The 24332-nt window shown below is 39.5% G+C and overlaps 1 protein-coding gene across 5 annotated transcripts in view; it reads right to left on the minus strand.

Moving 5' to 3' along the window:
• mib2 (MIB E3 ubiquitin protein ligase 2) overlaps positions 1-24332 on the minus strand; it is a 266147-nt gene that overhangs the window by 199048 nt on the left and 42767 nt on the right. For all 5 annotated transcript variants that reach the window (XM_076276716.1, XM_076276717.1, XM_076276715.1 and 2 more), the window contains 2 exons: positions 11856-12027; positions 6138-6244 (listed from right to left, as the gene is read on the minus strand). In XM_076276716.1, the coding sequence (XP_076132831.1) occupies positions 6138-6244; positions 11856-12027 (279 nt within the window). The remainder of the gene's footprint in view (positions 1-6137; positions 6245-11855; positions 12028-24332) is intronic.

Genomic DNA, 24332 nt, shown 5'->3' on the forward strand with positions numbered 1-24332 from the left:
TAGTACTGCATGCTATTTACACCCTGGTGCATGAACTAGCTAATTGTTGCAATCAAAACTTCCGTTTGAGAACCGATTTCTTATTCAAATTGCGTGCCTTCTCTCCAGAGACATTGGGACACATGCAAACTTACTCCGCCAAAACGCATCAGACGGGAATCGAACCCCAGTCTCCCGGGTGCCAGCCCTTGGCTGTGACCACAGCACTATCTGCTTTGACAAGAAGCTGAGGTTTGCAGGTAAACTTATTAGTTTATAGGCCTGAACGTCATATTCACGAAATTTCTGTTAGCTAACAAACTGACGGTTGTATGTGTTCGCTGAACAAAGATTATGAAAATAAAACTTTTCCATCTCAACTTTAATATGAACAGATATTAGTGCTGAAACCGTTCAGAATTCTTCACTTTCTGCTGACGAAAAAACGAATGTCGACCATGTTTTTTGGGCACGCGAGCAACATGTTTTTGTTGTTATGTAACAGGGTGTGAATAGCCCAGTTGCGTGGCCAAGGCTATTCGTACCAGGGGTACGAATAGACACTCCGAAAATAAAAAAGAAAGATTTGCATAAGACAAGTCAAATTGGTGTTTTTAAAAAGAAAAGATCATGGAGAATAAAGAAAAAAATATTTAAAAAATCTTTGTATATTCCCACAAGGTGTTTAGGTGCTCTGAAAATGATTTTTCAGACTTGTGAGGTCTGCTGTTCAGACCCTGAAGGGATTTATTTTCTGTTCATTGTTTTTTGTGTGCGTGGGCCCTGGTTGAACTGACGTGGAATGACCCTTTACTATTTTGACATAAAATAGCCTATTTATTAAGTAAACTAACACCAGTGGAGTTTTTAATACTTTTAAAAATTCAACAGCTCAAAAAACAGACATTGTATATCATGTGTGAGATGGAGGAAGAAGAGCCACCAAAAGATGTCAGGAAAAGAAGATAGGCCTAGTTTGAGGCCTTCTCAAGTGAGAGATAGTGAGGACATAACAGCTCCTGATGAATGCTATTCAGGTGATTTAAAGATAATGTGTAGGCTATCCATGATGTTATTATTTGAAGTCTATACCTCTTATATCTCTCTATCCCTGCAGACACACGTCACTGTCAGACACACAAAGGCACATCTAAAAGTATGCATGCATGTTATCATGTAAATGGAAGACATGGCATCTAATGACCCACTTTTGCTTATAAAAATGATCTAATGTCTAATGACCCACTAGATCAATACAAACTAGAAATGCAATTCCAAGGAATTACCAGTGCATGAAAATGCTAAAGTTGTGATGTAAAATATCATGTATAGTTAAAACGGATAATACAGAGATGGTTACTACGGTGATGCTAGGATAGACATGGTGGTTGCATAGCTTAATAAAAGTTGATAGTTTAAAAGTAGACTGTTTAAAAGTTGAATGTAGATAGTTTAAAAGTTGTTGATAGACAGTAGATAGTTTAAAAGTTGTTGATAGACAGCTAGTTTAATAGATAGTTTAATGGTAGTTTAAAAGTAGACCGTTTAAAAGTTGAAGGTAAATAGTTTAAAAGTTGTTGACAGACTGGAAGTTGAATGAATGTTGATATTCAAATAGTTTAATGGCTGTGTATAGGTAGATATTTGACGATAACTGAAAGTTGGAATGGCTCTAATGTTTGCTAGCAGTTATGCTAAGATTTTTAATTCTGTTAACCATGCTACTTAGCTAATGTTTTATAGCAGTGTTAGCATGCTAACCATGTTACTTAGCTAACTTAACTAACATTTTCTAGCAGTTTTACTAAACATGCTAACTATGCTAACAATGTTAGCATGTTAACTATGTTAACCATGTTACTTAGCTAACTTAGCATAACTGCTAAAATTATTAGCTAACTATGCTAACTAGCATGCTAACTATGCTAACCATGTTACTTAGTTAACCTAGCTAATCATTTTTAGCAGTTTTGCTAAAAATGCTAACTAGCATGCTAACATGTTAGCATGCTAACTATGCTAACCATGTTACTTAGCTAACTTAGCTAATCATTTTTAGTAGTTTTGCTAAAAATGCTAACTAGCATGCTAACATGTTAGCATGCTAACTATGTTAACCATGTGACTTAGCTAACTTAGCTAATCATTTTTTGTAATTTTGCTAAAAATGCTAACTAGCATGCTAACATGGTAGCATGCTAACTTGCTAGCATGCTAACTATATTAACCATGTGACTTAGCTAATCATTTTTAGCAGTTTTGCTAAAAATGTTAACTAGCATGCTAACATGCTAGCATGCTAACTATGCTAACCATGTGACTTAGCTAACTTAGCTAATCATTTTTAGTAATTTTGCTAAAAATGCTAACTAGCATGCTAACATGCTAGCATGCTAACTTGCTAACATGCTAACTATGCTAACCATGCTAACTAGCTACAGTGGGTAGGAGTCATAGTTGATGACAAGTAACAGTTACAATGGCTAAACAGTTAAAAAGTTAAAGGGTTAAATTGTTTAACAGTGAAATATTGTAGTGAGGACTTTTATTTTGAAACAGTTTTTGGCAGAGGAAGCAGTTTAACAGGATGTGTAGTCTTAATAGGGCCAGTTTGTATGCTTAAAGCCTGAGACTGGCAGTTGAGATCCAGGTGGCCTGAACACCTGCCATAGGATTCTAATTGCTTAATGGCCGTATTATGATGTCATAATCAGCAATGTTAAGTCTATGGGGATTTTTAAAAAGTTTTTCTTTAATAGTTTAAAAAGTATAAAAGTTTCAAAGTTGAAAAGAGATAGCAACCCGATCTGTTTGAAGACCTACATTACAAAGTTTGAATGAAGTTCCTAAGTTAAACTGTTCAAGAGAAATTGCGTCTAGAAAAAGTGGTAAGCGGAATAATAAGAAGAAGAAGTAGAAGAAGTTGCCTAGGAAGAACAGTACAGTGCATTTTCATGCACTGTAAATATAAAGTGGTATCCCCTCCTCCTCCCCCAGGGGAAAAATGTCACCCCAAGCTGAGCTGAAACTTGAGAGTCATGCATTTATATTGTATTGTGATAATACATTCAGAAAATGAGATAAGTAGCCTAAAAGTTTTGAACGCTTAAGAACTAAAAGTTTTGAACGCTTAAAGACTGTCTTTGCCTCTTTCGTCCTGGGCTGAATATGCCCCTCTGATCAAAACACTGGCCCCTGCAGTAAAATTGGTCCAGAACCGACACTGCTGTTTTCTATAGAATTGAATTTAAGGTTGTGTTAATTACCTACAAAGCTCTAAATGGCATAGCACCTTCATATATCTGAGCTGAGCTCTGAGCTTTAAATATCTTATCAACTTCAAATGAACCTTAAATCTTCCAATGTTAATGTTTTAATTGTACCCAAAGTGCTCCACAAGCAAAGTAGAGAAGCATTTTTTTACCTATTATGCACCGAAGCTATGGAGCACCCTGCCTCTGTACATCAAACAGGCAAATTCTGTAAAAATATTTTTAAAAGACCTGAAAACATACCTGTACCTGTATATGGGAGCTATTAACTCAATTTGATCTTGTAGCCTATTTCTTCACATTATTTTACATTCTACTGCTGCTATTTACAGGTTCTTCCTATTTTCACTGCATTAGTTGTATTGTGTTGTTGTATCTATTTCCTTACCATCTTGTGAATTCTAATTTTACTAAATTTTCTCTATAATTGTGTTCAATGATCCAAATGTAAAGCACTTTGAGCTGCATTCTGTGTATGAAAGGTGCTATACAAATAAAGCTTATTATTATTATTATTATTATTTGGTATCACAGGGGCCAAATGTTATACTTTTTTAATTATTCAAATATCTAAGGGCCTTGTTTATGAGTATGTGTGAATAATTACATAAGATTTATGATAAAATATGTAACTGTATTAGTTGTTAGATTCTGCTTTTAATCCCTTTTCACCTGGCCATTTAAGGGCCAAATCTGAGGCATGTGTGATGTTCTTCAAAACATGTCATAATTATACTGTAATATGATGAGTTAGCAGGTTCTACAGAAACTTATGGAGCTTGAGTAGTCACGTCATACTGTATCATGAAATCCATGTGCAAGTGCCAACAATTCTACTTTTGAAAAAATAAACAAACTGCAGCTCTCTATGAACCCCGTTCCCATAAATCATTACATATATCAAATAAACATTCATAAATGCATATAAAACATATAAAAGCATTACAATGGCTGACTCAGTCTATTATAAGACTATTTAAATAGGCATGACTGCACTCATAGAGTGTTATAAGCCCTTACAGCCGTGTCACACCTATTATTTAGAAAGCTTGCATAAAGTCACATATAGGTCCATAAAGATCATTTGGTTAATAAACATAATTTGACATGATGCACAGATATCAACAGTGCCATTATCAGAGGTACCGTGAGAAAACTTTATTTTAAAGTTAAAGTTGACTAATATTTAATAGACGCTTTTATCCAAAGTGACACAGACTCGCAACGGCGGGAATCAAACCCGGGTCGACCGATTGTCAGTCGGTGACGTTACCGCTGCTCCTCTCGTCTCTGTCCATTCTGCCTAGACACAATTGAGCTCAATTCAACATCACTATAAGATATTCACCATTGCTCCTCCTCTTCACAAATATAGCCTTCCTTTTGTCTCAGCCCACGTCCAACTTCCTACAATCTTAAAATAGTCTCTTGCTATTATTATTATTATTATTATTATTATTACTATTACAGTTTATTTAATAGGGACAGATACAGTGTACATCATAAACTGAAAACAAGCTATATGATGCATACCATAGTGTTTATAGCTAATGCTTATTTACAACACTTGTCCCTAGAATAGATTTTTGTATGCAGTAAAAATAGATAGATATAGTAATAAAACAAATATACTTTTAAAAAGAAGGCAAAAATAACACAAGAGAGAAATGAAAGATAAAATGCAAATAGTAAAAATAAGAAAAGAAACATGGAGCTAGACATGAGTGCAAGATTATTGCTGGATTAACTAGGATTTGGTGAGTCTTTTAAAAGTGGAAAAGTTTGAAATACATTTCAGATGATCTAGAATTCCAGACTTTTGCCCCTTTCACTGAGAGGGGCTGTCTGGGCAACATATGTTTTACAGTATGGTATTCTGCAATTGCCACTGACTGCTCTGGTTCTATTGCCTTTTTGCAAACGTATTATTTTGCTCCTTATTTCTCCTAAAGGGGGTTTAGGAGAAAAAGGTCAGACTTAAGGCTGATGCCCTTACCCGTAGGCTGGTAGAGAGATATTTTGGTATAGAGATTTTTAGCCTTTCGTCCATACAAAAAAATTGTGATATGATGTTTCCTTCTTTGTTCAAAATGTTTTCAGGCTTGCAATTGGCCAACATCTGTTTAATTGACGTGTTCTTGGCAGCCTTTTACATCTGTTTTTGCCGTGTTCCACGTTGCCAGAATTATTTAAAATATATGTAGGAGGGAAAATATCCATTTTTAAAAATACCCAGCTATGTGTGAACATAGCCTAAATAACCTCTAAATAAAAGCTGATTCATTTCTGGGAGACAAAGACAACTGTTGTAGGTAGCATTATTGTTCCCTAAGCAATCATCACTATACAGTGTAAATAGTTACAGATTGTGCTACTCTGTTTGGCGTGCTACACAGATACATCATTAGATAAAGTTAAAGTTATGGTTATATGGTTATGGTTATAGTATTTAGCAGACACTTTTGTCCAAAGCAACTTACAGAATGTCAACATTACAGTTTTTTTTTTTCTTTTTAAAGTTGGTATGCAAAAAATAGTAATAATAACAGTAATACCAATAACGATATAACAATATAATCAATAATGACAATAAACACAACCATAAATATACAAACCATAACTCTAAAATTCATTAATTCAATGTAAGCTGAACAGATGAGTCTTCAACGTTTTTTTATAATGTGAAGTAAATGTTACAAAAGTAAATGTGGCTTTGCATACTATCAACATTTACAATGCTTTTACAGTGCATTTACAATGCTTTACTCTATATGCAAATACACTTCATCATTTTCGTCATTTTCATTTTTTTCAATTTGTATGAAAAACATCAAATATTTCCTGCAATCTTGATGAAATGTCTGCTTTCTCAAAAACAAAACTCACCATCTTGATTTCCCCAGTCCCAGTCAGGTCCACGAACAACCTTCACTCCTTGAAAGATGCCTTTAAGGATAATCCTTGACAGATTTTGTCTTGGTGCTAGACTCACTCTGTCAATGCACATGCAAGCAGAAAAAAGCTGAATTCACCATATGAAAATGTACACATGGGCAATCTGTTACCAAACATTTGAATGTGAACTATAACAAATAAAATAGAACACATTTATGGATACCACAAACTGTCTTCGAACATGCTTTATCATCCCAATTCCCATTTTGATTGAAGATAAACTATTATGTCAAATAATATAACATCTACACTTGAATATCAATTCTGTCATGTCATTTAAAATGTTTTCCAATTCATCAGGGAGGAGGTCATATTCTGTAAAAACTGAAAAGAGAATAAACAATGAAGATTAACTAAACGTAAAACTCTTTATATGCTGTAAACAATAAGAACATGCCAGAACTATTTTAAAACCTATAAATATTGTTTTAGTACAATGTTAACTAATATAAATTGTTATTCTAATGTAAGTTTCTCTGGATGAAAGTGTCTGCTCAATACTCAACAATGGGGTATCTGCCAGCTATAAATTAACATACCTTATAGTAAAGATTTGGTCTGATCTTGGTGGTGCAAAGGAACTGCCTATTCCCATATTTTCTTCACAGAAACATATAAAACTATACAAAAATCTGTGACTCCTTCCAATGCTTCTTGTCGTTCCTGGTTAACCAAGAAGGCACAGTTTCTCTTGCATTTAGCTTCCACAGTGAGGATAGAAAGCGCATAAACATAGCCAGACTTGCCTCTTCTTTCCTTCAACAGTTTGTTCCTTTTTCTCTCTTTCTTTAAAAAAAATTGTGTAAAGGGCTGATGGGGCTCAAAGGAGAAATAAATAAATTCCCAATTCCATGTTGGCAGCTGCTCATGTGCATTTGATTTTCCAATTTCAAGTATGCTTAGTCCTATTTAAAATTTACAAAGAGCTCCAACCAAAACAATTAAAGTGAGTGTATGCATGCAGGTATTCTCGTCATTAAAAACATCACATATGTCCCACACAGCTCTTCACCACTTAAGCCTCTTCTACAGCAAAGCCACTCGGGGTAGATGTTTAAATATAGACTAGATGCTAGGCTGTGATCTACAGAAAGCGTTATCTGTGCTAATGGCAGACTAAACCCATCACTGCTGACAAATTCAAAGGAAATCCAACACAACAAACACATACAAAACGCAAACCCCCAGAAGACACTTCTGTGATCATGTTGTGTACAAATGGCAGAAGTGCATGGAACAAATCGAACAGTTTAAACATACATAGCACACCTAACAAAGAAATGAATCTATAAATATAGAAACATACCAATCTGTGTACAATGTTTCCTCTTAATCTAGAAAATTCAACAAAAATCCATCAAAGGTGGCCATGCTAAACTTGGCAAAAAATATCTAGATAGTCATTCCAACGCTGCACTCAAGTGTTCTTTAAAACCGACCAACCTTTGTAAGCTGTACAATCAAGGTGCTTCCGAGGCTGAAGGAGTTTAGAACAGCTGTTTAAAGTATAACATTCATTCTTCCAGGTTCCAAACTTCCCATTGTGCATGACTTCATTTGTGGAATGTGTTCAGTTTTTTGTGTAATAATTGATGGACTAGCTGACGGCATATGGATATCCATATGTTGTACTAAGTGCACAGACACGATTGAGCAACAACAGCTGTGTCTACGTAACCTTGTTAATCAGCTTGTGCACAGTGACTTGAATAATCCCCCATCTACAGACTTGGCAATTTGGCCGAGTGTACCTACATACCTATTTATTAACTTATATCTATCTAGATATATAGGCTGTGTGTGTGTGTGTGTGTGTGTGTGTGTGTGTGTGTGTGTGTGTGTGTGTGTGTGTGTGTGTGTTTGAGGTCAGAAGATTACCACATTAACTGATCACCAAACTCAGAGAGATCAATACCTCCCTCTGTAACCGGATTCTGGACCTCCTAACCAACACAAACCAACCACACCTCCTCAACCATCACCCTGAACACTGGTGTACTACAGGGATGTGTGGTGAGCCCTCTCCTCTACTTCTTCACCTACGACTGTACACTGTACACCTGTACATAGCTCTAACACCATCGTCAAGTTTGCAGACGACACTACGGTGATTTGTCTCATCAGCAACAACGATGAAACGGCCTACAGGGAGGAGGTCCAGCACCTTACGTCGTGGTGCACTGACAACAACCTGGCTCTGAACACCAAAAAGACCAAAGAGCTCCTTGTGGACTTCAGGAAGTCTAAAGCTGGCACAGACACCCCTATTCTCAACGGGACTGAGGTGGAGTGTTCAAGCTTCAAGTTTCTAGGTGTCCACATCTCTGAGGACCTCTCTTGGACCCTCGACACTTCTACCCTGATCAAGAAGGCTCACCAGCATCTAAAGAAGGTCTACCTGTCTCCATAGATTCTGGTAAACTTCTACCGCTGCACCATCAAGAACATCCTCACCAACTGTGTCACAGTTTGGTATGGCAACTGCTCTGCCTACGACCAAAAAGCACTGCAGAGGGTGGTGAAAACTACCCAACGCATCACCAGTTCGTCACTCCCCTCCATCGAGGCCATCCAGGGCAAGCAATGCTTGTGTAAGGCACAGCAGCATCATCAAAGACTGTTCTAACCCCAACCACAGACTGTTCACCCCACTCCCCTCCGGGAGGTGGTATAGGTCTCGAACCCGCACCCAAACCAGCAGGTTCAGAGGAAGCTTCTTTCCTGCGACTGTCACCCTACTGAACTCTAGCTCTGCATCCCGGTGACAACCAACCAACTAATTGCTGCTAATAAACTGCACATATTTCATTCATATTACTCTAAACCACCTTCTGTAAATCAACTGTATACTACTATCTACCAGTGGCGGACCGTGCGTTCAGCGGTTAGGCCTTCATTACTATTTTTTGATAATAGGGGGGCGTTCTGGGTAACCTGACCCTAGCCAGATTAATTTTGTTCCGCTTAGCTCCGCCTAGCTTCACTCACATCCATCTGGGACCTCTTCCATTGAGAGTGATTTCTGCAACCGATTTTATGGTACAGCCAATCAGGACGCAGGGCGGGAGTTTCATAGATGTGACATAGCGTAGAAGCGACTGTGAGACTGTTATCAGCGTCACGGGTTGGCTTCTATGTGAGTGGTTGAAGTAGCACGTCAATAGATGACGGACAAGTGGCTTATTCAATCATATGCAAGCATTTTTTGATTAGGCCCAGCATTCTGAAGCAACACTTCAATGGATCGGTTCCAGATGGATGAGTGGAGCTAGGTGGAGTGAAATTCATCTGGCTAGGGTCAGGTTACGTTCTGGGGGGATCCCCAACAAAGATTTTTTTTTTTTTTACATTTCAGCGTTAAAATGTGCAATTTCCCAGCATTTCACAGTGGGGAAAAAAGTTTTCTCTCTCTTACGTGAGTCTGTGTAGGACAGCTGAATCCCAACGTCTTAGGCAAATAGCACCCGGCCAAAGTGAATAGGCTGCTAGGCTATTTATTTACCACCCATATTCCTTACAAACTGCTCCATGTCATGAAAGTGAACACCAAGTGCACTCAAGTATGGGTTTGTGCAGACTACTTTGACATATCGGTTGCCTAACTTATGTTCATGACTTGCAGGCACATATGACACTGCCACAGGTCTACAAGATGTGTCCAAATCATTTAATAGTTTAATCTGATATCAGAAAACTTGCTGCAGACTGTTTGTAGGGCTCTCCTATTTAGCAGTAGCTTTAACATTAACGTTACAGTGCAACTGTTCTAGGTTGTGCCGCTGCTCTTACTCAAAAGCTAATGGGAACTACAGTCGGCTATTTGCGAAACGTATTTCGCGGTAACGTTACACTATGAGAAAATGTCTAAACAGAAAACTATAAGAAAATGTCAAGGCACACCACCATGAAGTCACAAATGTATTGCCCTAATGCTGCGACTGCTTTTTCGCTATTTCACCAATTCCATCGGAACTTCAGCAGCCAATGAGAATTGGACTTCAGCAGCCAATGAGCTCTTAATCTCCCTTGAATTTTCTGATTGGTTGACAATTGTGGAACAAACATAACGCTGTCGACAGTTTTGATTGAGCACACAGATGAAGTTGAGCGAGCGCGACAGAGATCTCCTGAGCAAGCGGAGGAACAGTTTATGTGAGCACGTAGGCTACAGTGAAATTGAAAGAAAGGGGGCTGTTGCACATACATATTGATATTAGCAAACAGGCAAATACATTACAAACATAGATTCCTGTTTGCTCAACTGCAAGTTTTTTTGTGCTGGAGTTTCATTTTTCCTCAAAATATGATGTGTGCTTGTGTAACAGAGGTCTTAATTTGTCCACCGCTCACGGCCCTCAAACCCGCCACCTCGACACACACCGGCATGGGAGTCGAACATTCTAACCACTGAGCTAAAAGCCCAGGCTTCCAACTCAGCGGTTAGAAGCGTTCTTAAGGTTAGGGGTGTAAGGATTTACACACGCAACTACCATGCTAGCTCAGTTAGCCTCCGTTACACTCACCTCCCTAAATCCTCACCCCCATGATCTGGGTCTACGGCACCACTGTAACAGAGGTCGTAATTCGTCCACCGCTCATGGCCCTCGAACCCGCCACCTCAACCCAGTTGCTAGGTTACGGGGACGCTGGCGAGACACGCTGCTCCATCTGGCATCATGTTTTTGTTTGTATTTATGTAATGTTCGTAATTTTATGTAATGTTCTGTTATTTTTTTTGTATTTATTTTTCTAGTTAAAAGTAATCACTCTTTATTTATGTTATTTTCGATCGTTTTGGTGTTATTCTTAGTTCTTTTTTCTGATGAACAAACTCGGCTGACACCATCAACGTCAAGTCCAATGTCTGGACGGAGGGATTGCTCAGCAAGGGTGCCTACTGCCTAACGTCAATCTGCAAGAGATCTGTTGCTGCCACGACCACCGAGCTGCGGCTGACATGCGAGCTGCCATGCTAGCATCTACCGGTGCCTGGAGTCTGGATTGAGTGCTAAGAAACTGATGACAGCGTCAACCATGAAACAACAAACAACAAACGGTCACTGTCTAGGACCACCGAGCTGATAATCAGCAGGGTCGCCCATCACAAATTCAGACTGTGTCCTTCCAGTGCTCTCCAGACTGCCAGTGAATTCTCCGGGTTGGTCAGTTATAAAGAACTTTGTTGGTGTTGCATCGTGAAGACACAGCTGTGCTCAGTTTTCACGCGGGTCATCTTAGCCCTTGGACATTTTCAGCCGGTTGGAAATTGGACTAATTTTATTTTTAATTTTTATTTATTTTATTTATTAGTTTGTTTGTTGTATGTCTTGGTGTCACGGGTACGTTGGCGACTACGCCGCTCCGTCCGGCATCTATTGTCTTTGTTAGTCTGTGTCAATGACAATGTTCATATTTGCATTTTCATTTATGTTGATATTGTACAGCACTTTGTAACTTTGTTTTGAAAAGTGCTATATAAATAAAGATTATCATTATTATTATTATTATCAACACTCACCGACATTGGAGTCGAACACTGTAACCACTGAGCTAAAAGCCCAGGCTTCCAACTCAGCGGTTAGTTCATAAAAGTGGAACAAATGTAACTCCATACAAACCAAGGCTAGACCACAGAGGTTATGTACTTACGGTTGAGAGTGTGCAGTCTCATATCGCTCAAAGGGGTGGGCAAGGTCGTGTTTGTTGTTCATATAGCATTGTGTGCACAAGTCATAGTCGTAGCATACTTTGCACTTCCATCGCATACCCATAATCCCATGTTTCTTGCAGCCATCACAGATGATGTTGGAATGTCGTACCCCTGGATTGAAGACAAACATTAGAAAAAAATAGTCTTATAACATGATTAACATGATTATTAATAATTGTCCTCTACATGATTTAAGGAATATTTTCAAAATCACTACATATAATGTGCCTGGAGCATTTTGATGAGTATTCCCATTTTTGGAATTAATGGCTGAAGATAGTGAGTCGAACGAGGTAGGCTACACTTGGGTGAAGAGGAATTGGTGACTCAAAAGGAAAAGCACGTCTGTCATATGGATTTTTTTATTAGGCTATTGATTGAATTGATATTATTGTGTACTATAACTATTCTCCTTACTATATTTGACCTACATTCTAATCTGTTCCCTGTTCAATTTTAAATATTATTATGTTTTTTTGTATTTATGTGTCGCTTTGGACAAAGGTGTCTGCTAAATCCATAACCATAACCATAACCATATATGGAAATATTTTGGTTTTATGAAGGATGACGTGTTACAAACACAGCGCCAAATGCATCCATGCCACCATGTTAATATAAACAATTTCTTTCGTTATTGTTATAGGATCAGAAGATATCTGTCTTTCACTGTAAGGCTTGTATTTCATGATTTGAAGCCCCAGACAGCAGCAGAGAGGTCCTGGACTGTCCAATCGCAGCCCCTTACTTTCACTTTCCGCTGCCCTCTTAGTCGGTAGGCTATGCTGGTAGCCTAATAACGTGGGATGCGCAGCGTATGAGGTTACATAATGGGCTACTTAAGATTTTAGATGAGTGACTGCCGCGATATAGCTTAAGTAGCTTTTTTGCTAGGCCCAGCGAAGGCTGGCAATGTGGAATATTCCGCTGGTTGGTGCACAAGTGTTCAGATTGGCTGTCTATCCGTCTTTTACGAGGATTTTCTTGGAGCAGATCGTCCACACAACTTCGATAGCCTAGTCAGTAGGTCTCTTAGCTGTCCACTTTCATCAGGTCATATATAGCCTAGGCCAGTGTTTCCCAAACTTTTTTTCTGGCGACCCAGTTTTTTAAAATGACAGACCATCGCGACCCATTTCACTTCAAATCTACCCTGCAACCACCAATATTGTTTTAGGCCACAGGTTCTCCAACTTTTCTATGCCTCCCCCAACCATACATTGCTATAGGATCCCTGCTTTGAACACGGTTGTGTTGCATTTTGAGCACCATCAGCGTGAAAAGTTGGAAATGACTACTGAAAAGATACGTTTTAATGCGCATCCGAGTGTAGGGGAAATTTTCGCATGTTGTGCAGTCGTCATTTGTCAGCATAGTAAGCTGTTCCTGTAGGCCTATTTCTAAAAAAAAATGTTGTAGGCTACGTTGCGTTGCAGACAAATGGGTCCATAACACTGTGGACGTCAATTCCAATGTAAACAGCAAATAACTCAAGTCGTTATATTTTATTGTTGTATTGTATTATATTGTATAGTCGTTATATCAGAACAAGAGGCGTTTGCGCAATAGCCAGAAGAATGCGCCTTTACTTTGGAGTAGAAAACGAGAGGAATAGTGTTTAAAATGCCCATTTAAATTGTAGACTATAATGCACTGTTGCTATTAACTTTAAAGATTGCATCTGCAATCGAAACTGTATGCAAATTGAATGGCCTTATGTCCGGTCTATGGATGTCTGCTTTAGTTGACATCGCGGTCACTAGATTTGAATCGGTAAAGTTGAGGAGCTGGTATCTATTAATGTTCGTGCAAATAGGCGGATTCATGTCCCTTGCAGTTTGCAACTGCGAGGTACATGGCAGGCGCCCCACAGAACGGTTTCATTTTGAGAGGTAGATATCCATGCTGGCATCCCCTCTGCGATGCGTTCGTCCCCCAGTTTCATGCGCCAGTTGCATGAGCTTTTATGACAAAACCGTGACTGTGGTAGTTAACAAACTACATCCTAATAGAAAACTGTTAGCTTTCCTGGTATCAAATGACAAATGGTATCAGTTAGGCCTATAACACAACATAAATTGTGCTGGCGACCCAAATAAAATCTCCTGTGACCCACCCGTGGGTCGCGACCCAGACTTTGGGAAACACTGGCCTAGGCTACATAATACGTTATATTGTTTATGTAGAAAATTAAACATTTATTTCTGTAATTATACATTTACACCCCCCCCCCCCCAACCCTACAGTCTATGTTAGCAGCAAGTAGAAGGAGAATATAAAATATTTAAATATTGCAAGTTATATTGTTATCGCAGTAGGCTACTCAATAATGTTATCGCATATCGCATGTTTTCTTAATATCGTGCACTATGTATTGTGCAATAAGGAAGTAAAGTAAGTAAGTAAAGTGTAATAAGTAATTTGAATCTGTTCTGGCAGACAAACTAAAGCTAATTCACTAACCGAAGGCTGATATCTATGGAAGAATATTAGACTCAAAAATGTTGTATGTGTGTATCACGTTTTGAAACTGTAGAAATAATTTGTAACTGTAAAAATGATCTGTACAAGTAATTGTCAAAATTACAAATAAGCCCTACACTTACACATTTATTCTACAGGTACGGATCGGTTTTACAGCTACAAATCATCCTACAGTTAAAATAAAAATATTTTACCATTACAAACATATTCTACAATTACAAATCAATATTCTATGCACAAAAAGTTGTCCTACAGTTACAAATCTTTTCTGCAAGTGCACAGACTTTTGCACCACCTTAGGGATGAGAAGTGTCTCATATGTATTGTGTGTGTGTGCATCAAGATTTGTAACTGTAAAACTAATTTGTGATTTAACAAAAAATTACTCATATGTCCTTCACTTACAAATATATTCCACAGGTTTCCACAACCTTCCACAGTTGCTGGTCTTTGAATTACAAAGCTATTCTGCCATTACGAATCTCTGCCACTCGCACAAGTATTTTCTGCAAGTATACGGATACTTTTGAGACTGTTCTGGCACTTCCTGTTGAATAGCCAATGGTGATGCTCAGGTTTGGGTAGCCAATCAGGAATCTAAGTTCACTAACCAATCACAGAGTCAGGAGGTAGCACACCCCACCCCACGTGGGTTGAAGAGGATCGACTGTCAGAAGAACGAGGATGTTATCAAGGGGGCAGGCGAATTCCCGGAAGTAGAGGCATCGATGTAGCGGTGGTTATCAACTCTCTGCTAACCCCATAGAACGCCCATTCATTTAGGATTTTTTTGAACTCCCATAACTTAATATAACATATATCATGTGCCAATATTTTAGCTTCTGTGTTATCTACATAAACAATAAAAGGCAAAACAAGACTCGACTACCTCGTACGTAACGTTAGGTTCCCGTAAGAAGAATGTTTAGCATGTCCGGTTGAAGGGAAGCTAACGCACTGAAGGGAGATAACCATATTGTTTGGATAAGAAGCGTAGTCCAGCCAGCACGGAAACTCGTGAACAAAGCTATGTAGCCTACAATAGCATTGTAGCCTATGTTAAGGTAAAGCATAGAGGCAAGTAAACCTAATGAAAAACAGTAGTTTTACCGTTAGGTAGTCGAACGATAATCATTTCAGAGGTTTTCGATGGATTAGCTTCTAGCCTCAAGGCTATAACTTTTTTGTTTTGTTTTACCATGACTGTTTTTGAAGATGATCATGTGTGGTAGTTTCAACATTAACACGACTTGATATCACTTGTGAGGATGATATTAATAATAATACATAAATAAATATTTAACTTGACTTTATTTAACTTGATTTAATTTGACTGAAGGCGAAGGAAGTGTGAGAAGAATTTCTGTGTATCTATCATATGAGTTACAAGATTCAGTTCGATGGCTAACGTCACGAAGTTAAGTGCGAGTCTGCGCAGTACTGGGGGGACCAACTGAAAAATGACTCAGTGCCCTCCCATTGAGAACGACAGAGTCTGTTCATCCATTTCTTTTACTGTCTATGGATGTTATGCTCACAATGGTGCACACGGGAGACACGCTGGCAAAACGATATAGCTTACATGGGATTAATTCAACACCAATACATGGAATTTGCTTGTCTTGTGATCTATCTGAAAATTATGTTAATTAAAATGAGTCTACTTCCTTCTGTGAACTGCCCCATATTCTAAGATTCATGATTCATGGACTACACAGTGAATGTAGGCTAATAAAATTGATAATCACCGGTGTACAGCGGGGAAAATTGAACACGTCAACATTTTTTTCAGTAAGTATACTTCCAATGAGGCTACTTGCATGACATTTTCACCAGACATTAGTATTAACTCAGATAATCCACCCATATAAAAAATCCAAACATTAAAGTCCATAGGTAGAGTTATGTGTAATAAAGTGGAATGACACAGGAAAAAAGTATTGAACACGCCTGCTGAAATTTCTTGTGGAAAAGCCTTTATTCGTAATGACAGCTTCAAGGCATTTCCCGTATGACGAAACTAACCAGTTACAGTATTCTGGTGTGATTTTGGCCCATTCTTTTCAACAGATAGTCCTTTAATATTGAAGATTCCAGGGGTCCCTCTTGTGAATCCTGATCTTTAGTTAACTTCCAAAACTGTTCAATTGGGTTGAAGTCAGGGCCTTGATTTCCTTTCTCTGAAACCAATTGAGAGTTTCCTTTGCTGAATGGTTTGGATCATTGTCCTGCTGGAAGGTCTAGCCATGTCTCATCCTCATCATCCTGGTGGATGGTCAAGATTCTCCCAGACCAAAATGACTCAATTCATCATTCCTTCAACTGTATGAAGTCTGCTAGTATCATGAGATGAAAAACAACCCCACACCATGATGCCACCACCTCCAAACCTCACTGTTGGTAGGGTATTTTTAGGGTGATGCACAGTGCCATTTCTCCCCAATATGGTGTGTAGTATGACATCCAAAAAGTTCAATTTTGCTCTCGCCTGACCAGAATACATTCTCTCAGTATTTCATAGGATTGTCCAAATGTTGTGTAGCAAACTTTTAACGAGCTTTGACATGTTTTTCTTCAGCAATAGAGTAGTCATGCGGGATGAGCGTGCATAGAGGCCATGGCAGTGGAGTGCATTACCTATGATTTTCTCTGTAACAACTGTACCAAGTCTTTCTGGAGCTTTCTCCGAGTGGTCCTTGGCTCTTGGGCTACTCTTCTGACTATCCTTCTGACTTCCTGGTCAGAAATCTTGCAAGGAGAGTCTGTGCATGGCCAGTGATGATGCAGTGATGTTCCTTCCACTTGCAGATAATGGCTCCAATACTGCTTGCTGGATGCTTCGGAGGTTTTGATGTGCATCTGTAACAAGTTCCATTGATATGTTTTGCAACAATAAGGTTGCAAAGGTCTTGGGAGAGCTCTTTGCTTTTACCCATTATGAAATGTTTCTTGTTTGACACCTTGGTAACAAAAAACCTTTTTATAGCCCACCAGTATGTACTAACCCAGCTTATATCAATTTGCACAGATAGGAGGGATAATTTTTCTAACTACTTATAGATTCCAGTTTGTTCCTTGCCATTTCTTGCCTTTGAGTACTGCTTTTTCTTAGCATGTTCAATACTTTTTCCCTGTGCCATTCCACTTTTTTACTCATAACTCTACTTTTAGACATTAATGTTTGGGTTTTTATATATGTGTGGATTACCTAAGTTAATACTAATGTCCAGTGAAAATTTCATGCGAATAGCCTCACTGGAAGTATACTTACTGAAAAAAATATTGACGTGTTCAATACTTATTTTCCCCGCTGTATAATAGGCTATAGGCTACTTGTCACTGGCTTTCTTCCGGGGCAAAAGTATGTCCATGTCGTGTATGTGTCGAAAACTAGCATAGTTAGTTAATTATAAGGTAAGTATATATTAGTCTATGCGAGTGGCCAGCTGTTGCAAGAGAAAATTATGACCAGGCCTATTTGCTCCGGAAAACTTAAATTGTCCTGTGGATTGTCATGACAGAGAAGTCTTAGTATGTTAAGCTTAGGTCACTAGCCTATGGCGTTTACGTTTTGATAGCTAGGTTATTTTTGCTAGTCTATACCAAGGTCCACATTGCATGAGGCCAGCTATTGGGAGAAAAATGGACATAATTTCCCCTGGAAAACAACACAATATGATATGGATGGTTATTGTACGCTTGAGATGCGAGAGCAAGCTAAGTTAACAGATCAGTGGAGAGAAGTTTGTCATCATGACAGCATCACAGATTCTCTTTAGAGTTTAGACCATCATGGAGTTTACGTGCACAGCGCAAGCACAACACAACCCACCCACGTTGGTACACACTCCTGGCTCTGTGATTGGTTAGTGAACTTAGATTCCTGATTGACTAGCCAAACCTGAGCATCACCATTGGCTATTCAACAGGAAGTGCCAGAACAGTCTCAAAAGTATTCGTATACTTGCAGAAAATACTTGTGTGAGCAGCAGAGATTTGTAATGGCAGAATAGTTTCGTAATTGAAAGACAACAACTGTGGAAGATTTGGTAGCAATACATCCAACTAGCATTTGATAGCATCCAACTAGCAAAAAGCCACCTCCATCATATGCTAAATGCTGCTATGTTCTTAACATCTGTATTTTACAGCTTGAATGCAACGTGACAGTTCATTTAAATTTCACTACGAGTTTGGCGAATTACAGACATCCCAACCTGCAAAAAGTCATTTCAGGGAGGTATCACGAAGCCCCCCCAAAAATAAATAAATAAATAAATAAATAACAATACTAAAAACCATAATAACAATACACCAAATAAGGAAGGCCTAGAGCTAGTAGCCTAATTGTGAAAATAAAATATGTAGATCTTGCAGTTTGGTCTTTTCATGTAGCCTTGGCAATTAAGCCATCTAGTATAGGCCTGAATAATATGCACATGAATTGACACTAGTTAAACTCACCTCAACATGTTTTTGCAATTATTTAACCCACCATGGGCAATGCTAACACTGTTACAAACAGTGCAGCATGCAAGACTAGGCCTATCATTATTTTTTACTCTTATAAACAAGGGTACACTTTGAAATGGGTCTTACATTTTCCTTTTTGGGGGGGACTGACTCTGTTGTGACTCTCCTGTTCCTAGATACACTGAACTGATCAGGATGCTCTCTGTCTTGGATGCGCTCAGACACACATGCACCACCACCCCTCTCTCTCTCCCCTGTCGTGTGCGCGCTACACTCAGATGCACACGCGATTTTAGGTCTCCCTCTCGCGTGCGCTCTCTTGATCGCTCGCTCTAGATTCCGGGAGATTTTATTTAATTTGCGGGCGTCAGGGAGCCGCTATCAATATGCGGGAGACTCCCGGAACTTCCGGGAGACTAGGGATGTCTGGAATTAATATACAAGTGTGATACGGCCACAAAAATGGATCTACTTTATGGGTGTGCAAATAACATATGTTAATACACGTTCTAAAGAACGCAGGACAATGGGAAATTCCACCAAGCAGTGGAATTATATTACATAAATGTGACTATGCTCTCTAACGTAAATGGGAATATGAATGAACATTCCATAAACAACTTGTATAAACATCATAATTGAAACTTCTGGAAAATCTTTAAGTTAATGAATGTTATTAATTTAATCTGTGAGTGGCTAGAATGAGCGCACTGGTGTAAATCAGTTAAAATCAAGTTCTTCACATGGAAAGATCCCATATTAGAAAGCTGTGTTTTTCACGATGCATACACTGCTTAGACAAAACTTGTACTAAGCCTGTTAGCTCTTGCCCTGATAGGCAGGAACTACAGTGGGTCCCAGTTAAGAATTGACACTTCATTCACCATCAAGGTGATTCACTCAGCTGGGTGAAATGTAAGTACAACTGCAGCCGCTTGGGGGCAGCATAGTCCGCTGTGGCATTCCACGGTCGAACCGGACGGGGCATTCGACAGCAAGGGCTGTGATTGGCCGAGTTTTCAGTGCGTATCTGTGTTTTTAGCAGCCCCTGCAACATGCTAGTCCACTGTAGCCTATAAGCTTTGTACATAATGTTAAACATAGTTTTGGATTCAGTGGCAAGATTGTACAGTGCCTGTCTCTCAGTAATGTTTTAAAATGAGAGCTTCGTCAGCTGGCAGTAGGCTACTTTGTCGGCAGTCATGAGAAGTTTGCTTGCTAACAGAAGATAAATATGCTGCCTAGAGACCACGTGAATAGTTCTGATTTGTTTTACTACACTAACGAGGTTAAATATAGCCTTTGCCTACAGCATCTCCTTAACAGTAATGTTAACAAAATGACAGCATTCATATGACAATGGAAAACGAATTCGGTCACTCAAGACTGTGCCACAGCAACCAGTGTAGGCTACAGTCCTACCCAATAGGCCTACTCGAAGCAGATAGCGTTGTCTGACGGTCGAGTGGGTTAATGCGCGTATTTCCAGAACAGGTCTGCAACTTTCAGGCAGTTCTGAGTTCGAATCTAGGCAGGAGCAGAGCCATATAAAGGCCTAGGCCTATTGTTATCATTTTTTGCAAGGTGTTGCTCCTGGCAATACTTGTTTATAAGACGTTTGGTGATTAGTTGATAGCTGTTTTTGGGACACGTTAAACGTTCTTTATAATGAGCGCATCCGGGGAGTAAAACAACTGTTACGCGCTGTTACAACTGTAGGCTACAATGATTGCAATACAAAAATATGCGCGTGTTAGTTTAGTTAGTTTTGTGATGTTTTGCACTTTTGCCTCATGTGTTTTCAGGTTTGAGGGCTTTTTTGGCAATATTGACCTTGGTTAGACTCATATGTTATTTCTCTGTATGGAAAATAAAGTCAATTTTCGACACACGTCTGTTATTAGTTCAATAACAAGTGTTCCTTGTTAAAACATGTGACTAGTGAAACTCAAATGATTTTAGAAATATTTAGCCAAAGCCAAAAAGTGTTAGAGAGAAGGAGAGACGCCAGTGCAGCTCAGATGTCTTCTTAATTTTCTTTATTCTTTAGTAAAAGGTGCAGAACATTATTAAACTTTGATTGAACGTTTCGATGTTCGTTTGTCAAAAACATCGACACATCGAAACGTTAGTCAAAGTTTAATAATGTTCTGCACCTTTTACTAAAGAATAAAGAAAATTAAGAAGACATCTGAGCTGCACCGGCGTCTCTCCTTCTCTCTAAAATATCTGTCCTGGCCTGGTTGCACCGGATTGTCGCCAAACGACAGAAGCGCGGAGAACCCTCCTTTGTCTACCAAAAAGTGTTACTTTGTGCCCCGCGCTCCCCCACTGCTTGTGAAAGAAGGGGGTGGGGGAGGGGGGCTTAACGTGAAAAGGCTTAATGTCCCAAAACGGCAACAAGTCATAATGGTAGGCTACAGGAAGTGGGGGGAGGGTATGGGATGACCAGAGCCGTCTTCGCTGTGCTATTCAGAAAGCATCTTCTATTGTCTTTCCAGGCGCACACAGCTCGTTACCATATCGAGTGCCTTAACAGATAGGCTCTGCTCTTGGGTTTGGCCTCACAGCGAACTCAACCCTCTTGTTGCTTGCAGTTTGTTAAATAAAGCGATGCAGATTACATTATTTATTTCTGATTAATTGCGTCTTTTGATGTCTTTTGCAACATCTGCTTGTTAGGCTGGGCTACTGTCAATGTCCTGTACAGCAGAGTTTCCGCTAGAAAAAAATGGTACCGGTCAAAGTGACCGGCAGAGGTTTCGTTTCCCGGACATTTTAATGATATGCCGGTCAAATATCCTATCGCTTCTTAATTAGTCAAGTTGAGGAAAACTGGAGACAGGCTATGTAGCTTAAAGAATGACATGGCTTAATCAGGCTGAATAGAATGCAACATGTTCATTAGCCTAACTTACGTAAACATGCTTAACAAGATTTAGCCAGTAGCCTATCTATGTTTTCATGGACAGCAAGAGTCCGCTTTGTTCATTGTTCAAAGGCTAGGTCGTTTGTTGCTGCTACCCACATTATCTTGTGGTTCCACTGTTTAACTTGCACAGATGTGCACACACAAGAATGAGCGCTCACACCACTTCCCCCTAAGGCTATGCCTCTTTATTTGATAACAATAAATTAAGAAATGTTTCCTATTCTGGGAAATGTTTAGTTTCTTTTTCTTTTGGTCCGCGGTTCAATTATACCGTTTAATTGTGCCGGAAATTATCCGCGGACTAGCAATCTCCTCGTCGAGGAGGCTCTAACTCTGCAGATCATAGACAGAGAAAGCATAGGCCTACTGTATGCTTTGGGTACAGAACACAGATGTCCAGTGTACACGGAGAATGGCAGTGTCTTGGAGCGGCCGCCACCCCGCAACTCCACTTCCAACGTCATGATTCCGACAGATAGCCTACGCCCGACACTTCTGCTTTTTAGTATCTGGTGGTGATGGAGTTGACCGGACATCTGAGGCTTCAGACGTTACCAATTTATCATCATCCATCGCGTCTGGCCTCTGAAAAAACTTTTAAGGCTATTCTGCCTGGGCCTGGCCATGTTTGAACCGCCTCACTCATTTGTTCGTTGTTTAACATGGACGTTTTAAGCGTGCGCTTCCTATTTGAAATGTTTGAAATGCAGCATAGGCTATGCGTGTTGTTTAATAGCTTTCAAACGGTAGAGCCTGTACATTTAAAAACATAGCCAGAGGACGTATTGCTTTAATATAGGCTTACATTTTAAGGCTTATTCTCAAATTCAGATTGCGTTAGGGGGCAATTTGACCGGAGAGATTTCATTTTGTCGGACATTTCATTTTTTTTCCGGCCAATGTCCAGTAATTACCGGAGAACGGAAACGCTGCTGTACAGGTAAATGTTCAACAATTGCTGGTGTAGGCCTACAGGCTATAATCAATTAGGGACTGTTTGTTATTTATTTAAGGGGCTACCGGAGGAGTTTTGGGAGCGTTAGTCAAAAAAGACGTGACCCTCCCTCGCCAGCAAGAAATTTTTCTATGACCCTCCAAAGTGATTGAGAAAAAACGCATGACCCTCCCCAGTCCCAACAATTTATTGATGCCTTCTGTAGGCTACTGGGTCAATTTGGGAGCTTGCATGCTACGACACCTTCCTTGAAATGCCTTGAAAAGGCTGTCGTTTGCACAATTTCACAAATAATCACCGGGACTGAAACAAACCTGTCAACTTTTCCCGGGTTTATCGCGTAGGCTATTTTAACTTTTTCCTCGCTGTCTTAGGAGGAGCTGCAGGGCCGTCACAAGGGGGTGCGAGGCCCTGTGCGAACTTGACAGATGGTGCGAGGCCCTGTGCTAACTTGACAGATGCATGAACTCATGCGATAGCTTACTTTACACATAGCCAAGGCTACCGTCGGTGCATTTAGGTAGCCTAGTCTAATAAGCTACACCAGCTTGTCTTTAAGAGGGGAAATTGTATAGCCTATAACATTAGCTGAGTCACATATTTGGCCATATGGTGTTTATCATAGGCTACATCACGAAACCAAATAGTGTAACAAAGGCGAACACCTTAACAGGGAAATTAATTGGGCATGAATCATTGTGCTGAACGGTATTTGACAATGAGCAAAAACACACACGACATTCAAACTGTTGATAAGATGTGCACTATGGAAACTGGTCTGTACTGTAGGCTAACATTGGACAAATAAATAACACTGACTCGCCATATCCTGACTCTGAAAAAACATTGTCTTGCTTTGCCGCAAACTCAGCAATGAAATCATAGGCCAGTTTGCAGGTATCATAACGTCTTTTTCAACTCATAGAAGGGAGAGCCCAGTCTCTCCTGTGACATTGAGGTACGCAAATAGTTTTTAATAGCCTGTTCAACTTCGAAAAGCTTCACCCGATGCCAGTCACTGATCGCAATTTCAAATTTCGGGAAGCTTCGTTCAATCTTTTTAAGTTTTAAGTGCAGTAGGCCCCTATCTGCCCCCTTTGGAATTATATCTCGAGCCTATTATAAGGTCCAGTGCGTTATGTCCTGGGATTCGGACGTGCTCAAAAAGAAAAGAAAAAACACTTTTTTTATAGATGGTTATGATCGAGGAGCAATATGAGTCTGAACTCCGTGTCATTCAGACTGAACCCTCTTGTTGCTTTGCTATCTTTTTCTATGTCGTTTGAACGTCGGCAAGCAGGCAAGTTGCGGTTGCAATTTAGCTAAGTGAAATTTCTACAGTAGGCCTACAACATGCAACATGCTTGTTAGGCTGGGCTACTGTCTTGTACAGGTAAATTTTCAACAATTGCTGGTGTGCAGGCTATAATCAATTAGCTAAATCATTTGTAGGCCTACAGCTGTTTAAAAAAATTGTGCTACATTCAAGTCAAAGTCAAAGTCAAAGTCAAAGTCAGCTTTATTGTCAATTTCTTCACATGTTCCAGACATACAAAGAGATCGAAATTACGT

This window comes from Alosa pseudoharengus, unplaced genomic scaffold, assembly GCF_046254945.1.
Source record: "Alosa pseudoharengus isolate Yale_2024_CS ecotype anadromous, Long Island Sound unplaced genomic scaffold, YU_APseudo_1.1 YU_APseudo_1.1_scf_9, whole genome shotgun sequence".
NCBI lineage: Eukaryota > Metazoa > Chordata > Actinopteri > Clupeiformes > Clupeidae > Alosa > Alosa pseudoharengus.